The sequence below is a fragment of the Onychomys torridus genome, unplaced genomic scaffold (assembly GCF_903995425.1).
Source record: "Onychomys torridus unplaced genomic scaffold, mOncTor1.1, whole genome shotgun sequence".
In the NCBI taxonomy this organism is placed as follows: Eukaryota; Metazoa; Chordata; class Mammalia; order Rodentia; family Cricetidae; genus Onychomys; species Onychomys torridus.
The window spans coordinates 64-4510 of NW_023413824.1; the positions used below are offsets into that span (position 1 = coordinate 64).

Here is a 4447-nt window from a genome sequence, read left to right on the forward strand (position 1 = left end):
ACTTATGTGGTGCTAGGGATGGAACCCAGGGCAAGCAGTCTAGCAACTAGAAGGATGCCCTGAGACTCCAGTCGCCATTGGTCACTGTGATCTGTAGCTATAAAGATAAAAGGGCGCCAGGCAAGGTGGTGCACACCTGTAATGCTAGCACTCCCGAGGTAGGGTGGGAGGAGCTGAAGTTCCAGACCCAACTTGTCTCAAAAAACAACAACAAAAAGATAAAGACGAACTGGTTTTGTGATCAGCAACAGAACAGGCTCCAGGAAGCTGAAGTGAAGCCTGGGCATTGGTTTAGTTAGACATTCTGGCCTTCTGGCATGGACTCCTGCCCTTCTTATCAATTTGAATCTAAGCCAAGAACTGCCTTTAGGGCGCATGGGAGGAAAGGAAGTTTTAGGACTGACTAAGAAACACAGCTCTGCAGTGTTTACCTGCTTTCCTTGAGCAGCCCCTGAGGGCATTACGGAAGGGGCTGTAGGAGCCCTGGACCAGGGCTGGGGTTCTGACTTAGTTGCTAGACTGCTTGTCTAGCACGCAAGAAGTCCTGGGTTCCATCCCTAGCACCACATAAGACTGGGAGGAGCAGCAAACGCCTATAATTTTAGAACCTGGGAGGTGGAGGCAGGAGGAACACAAGTTCAATTCTGGGTGTTTGTCAGCTTATGACCAGGCATCCTGGGTGGCCACAGGAGGTAAGTGACCAAGAGGAGGGGGTTGTATTAGCTCAGAGTAGGTGCATGTTTCTGATTTGGTCACTTCAAAGCAGTACCTTTCTCTAGTTCCCTGGCGCTAATGGACACTCTTGCCTTTGGTTCTTTGCCAACTGTTTGTCCCTTTAAAACACGGCTGGCACATACCTGTGAAGGGACTGAGCCACTGTCCAGTTCCAACAGACTGTCCTCCAAAGGCCCTAGCCATCAAACCACTCATCTTCCTCACCTGGTTCACTCTCAGGTTTGATGAAATCGTGGGGGGCTTTGACCAGCTCCCCCAGGCCCTACACAATTCGCTCCTCCCAGGGACCGTCTGGTTCTACTCACCAGCAGAGGAAGTGGAGATGTCTGGAGACTGTGTCCACGTGACCTACAGGACACCTGACCCTCTGCAGCCCAGGGCACGGCTGACTGCAGATTTTGTGGTGGTAGCCATCACTGCCAAGGCTGCCCGGCTCCTCCGATTCCAGCCATCTCTCTCTCTAAACAAGCAGGATGCTCTGCGCTCTGTCCACTATAATAGTGCCACCAAAGTGATCCTGGCCTGCACACATCGTTTCTGGGAACGAGATGGCATTTTTAGTGGAAAGTCTAGCACTGACCGGCCTTCCCGCTTCATCTACTATCCCAACCACATCTTCCCCAATGGTGCAGGTGTCATCCTTGCGTCTTATACCCTGGATGATGACTCCGTGTTCTTCACAGCCCTGGACCACAATCGGGTAGTGGACATTGTTCTGGATGACCTTGCTGCTATTCACAATCACAACAAAGAGGAACTCCGTACCATCTGTCCCTACTTCACAGTCAAGAACTGGAGCCAGGACCCCTATTCCATGGGTGGCTTTGCCTTCTTCACCCCTTACCAATACGTGGACTATGCCCAGGAACTCAGCCAGCCGGAAGGGCCCGTCTTTTTCGCAGGTGAGCACACAGATATGCCCCATGGCTGGATTGACACTGCTATTAAGTCAGGGCTCAGGGTGGCAAAGAACATTCAGGAGGCTGTGGACTTGGCTTTGACAAGGAACCCCAGAAACACAAAGGAACACTTCTACAAAAGTGAGCTGTAAACAGCCATATGGGCCTCAGGAACTGGGGTGACTCCAAACAAGCTTGTCCATCGGGAGATGATGCAAAACCCACTCTCACCTGTCTTCACCTTTGCTCAGAGATTTGACCCAAGACCCATGACCGGATCCCCAGGGTAACAGACCGTGCATGACCCCTGTATTTATGACAGTAGCTCAGGAAGAACTTGTGGCCCGGGATAAAAACAATAAAGCAACAGTTGAATTCACCTATCACTGTTTTATTTTTATTTACAAATTTTTAAACTTAAATTTTATTTATTCAGTGTGTGTGTGTGTGTGTGTGTGTGTGTGTGTGTGTGTGTGTGTGGTTTGAGCATGGAGGTCAGAGCATAACATTGGGGAGTCTCCTTTCTACCATGAGGGTTCCAGGGATGGAGCTCAGACCACTGGCTTGGTGACAGGTATCTTTAGCGTCTGAGCCTAAGAGTTTCACGACATTCTAGAGTCATCTAAATAATTTTAGAGTTGAGTCCCAAGGGCAGGAACCCTTGCCTTTCTCAGGCCTCTTCTTTTATCCTTTATCTAGCCCTAACTCTCTGGCTTACCTTTGTACTGCTATGAAGACACCATGACCAAGGTGGCTTACAGAAAAAGGAATTTATTGGTGGCTTACAGTTTCAGAGGGTGTGGTAAGTAATCATGGTGGCAGACAGGCAGGTGTGGCGCTGGAGCAGTATCTAAGAGCTCGCATCCTTACCTAAAAGTAGGAGGGAGGGAAAGCTAACTGGAAGTGGCGTTGGCTTTTGAGACCTCAGAGCCCACTGAAGTAATAAGACCACTCCTCCTAGTGCTTCCCAAACAGTTCCACCACTGGAAAATCAAGTGTTCAAACATAGGAGCCTATGGAGGTTGTTTTCATTCAAACCACCACTCTCCCCTCCTCTTCTCCGGTTCTCTGCCTTCCATGACTGAATTTTTTTTTTTTTTAAAGCAAGATTTCTTTGTGTAGCCTTGCTGTCCTGGAACTTCCTCTGTAGACCAGGCTTGTCCCAAACTCACAGAGATTCACCTGTCTCTGTCTCCAGAGTGCTGGGATTAAAAGCGTGCACCACCACTGTCCAGCTCCATGACTGAATTTTAAGGGAAGTTGAGATGTTGGTTACTTGAGTCTACTGTGGCCAACAATGTGCTCCATGCTGTCCTGTGTTGTTCCAACAGCCTCAGTGGACAAATTCTAGTAGTGTTGTTTCTGGGATTTTCAGGGTCAAGACTTGGGCCCTGGAAGCCCCAATAAGTCAGACTCGTCCACCCATTCTCAATATACTGTTTAAGGAGATAAAGAATGGGGCCAGCAAGATGCCTCAACAGGTTAAGGCACTGATCACAGAGCCTGATGACTTGAGTTCAATCACCAGGTCCCAAATGGTTGGAGAGAACTGACTCACAAGTTGTCCTCTGACCTCTGCACATGACCTTGGAACACACCCTCCCTTCCTCTCTCTCTCTCTCTCTCTCTCTCTCTCTCTCTCTCTCTCTCTCTCTCACACACACACACACACACACACACACACACACACACACACACACACCTGTAACTCCAGGTTCAGAGGATAATCATAGCTTAACGCAGAGGAAGGAGATGTAGTCAGTGCAGCCACACTAGGAAGAACAAAGTCAGTCCATCTTCAGGGTTGCTTACATAAGTGTAAATAGAAGGTACCAAGTTTTAATAACTAAGCAATCCTGTCAAGGTGTGGCCCTGCCCACACTGACCCATCAATGTCTCAGCTCTTCCTGGAAGACAAGCCCCCTCTCTGCCTGGCACCAGGCTTTGGCTTTCCCCTCTCCCTGTAGGAGACTTTTAATTCCTTGGGGTCCATTGTTTCAATAGTCTATTGGCCAAAGGGAGGATACAAGAGCCTCTCTGCAGAATATCTTCATTCTTACCAGAACCATATAGCTGCCATTCCAAATCCTTGGCTCTGTCTTATTCTTCTTGGTGCTCATATAACTAGTGACTCACATTGGGGACCTGCCACAATGAGTAGGTTAAGTGTTTGATGAATACAATGTCTCAGAAGGCACAGGGCTGCATTCTGACTTCTGGGCCTTACCCCTCCCTGTCCCCAGACCTACGTGTCCTATAGACCCAAGAGGAGGAGTGTAGAGATGGCAGAGTTGATGCTGATGATGCCTTTTAATCAGAGAGATAACAAGATGAAGGGCGTAGAGATAGATGTGTTCTAGAGGAGCCCATCATTTGGTAGTGACTTGGCCTGAATTTTGTCCTGAAGGGAACTCTTGGGGTTGTGAGTTAGTCACCCTGAGGGTCACAGGAAGAGATCAGGTGGCTATGTAGTGAGGTGACAGTTCAAAACCAAAGGCAACAAGGTATTGTCAAGAATCTGCTGAATAAGATTGGGCAGTGGTGGCACACGCCTTTAATCCCAGCACTTGGGAGGCAGAGGCAGGTGGATCTCTGAGTTTGAGGCCAGCCTGGTATACAGAGTGAGTTCCATGATAAAATTTTCTTTAGAGATTAAGGAAGAGGGAGAGAAGGAGAGAGGGGAGAAGGAGAGGAGAGGGAGAGGGAGGGAAGGAGGGAGGGAGGGAGGAGGGAGGAGGGAGGGAGGGAGGGAGGGAGGGAGGGAGGGAGAGAGGGAGAGAGAGAGAGAGAGAGAGAGAGAGAGAGAGAGAGAG

General features: G+C 49.2%; 1 protein-coding gene across 1 annotated transcript; it reads left to right on the forward strand.

Moving 5' to 3' along the window:
* Positions 1-954: 954 nt before the first annotated feature.
* Positions 955-1786, forward strand: LOC118576493 (L-amino-acid oxidase-like; the record flags this gene model as incomplete). Its single annotated transcript, XM_036176743.1, has 1 exon — positions 955-1786. A coding segment is annotated over one exon (832 nt), but the record flags the coding sequence as incomplete, so codon positions are not given.
* Between the last annotated feature and the right edge of the window lie 2661 nt (positions 1787-4447).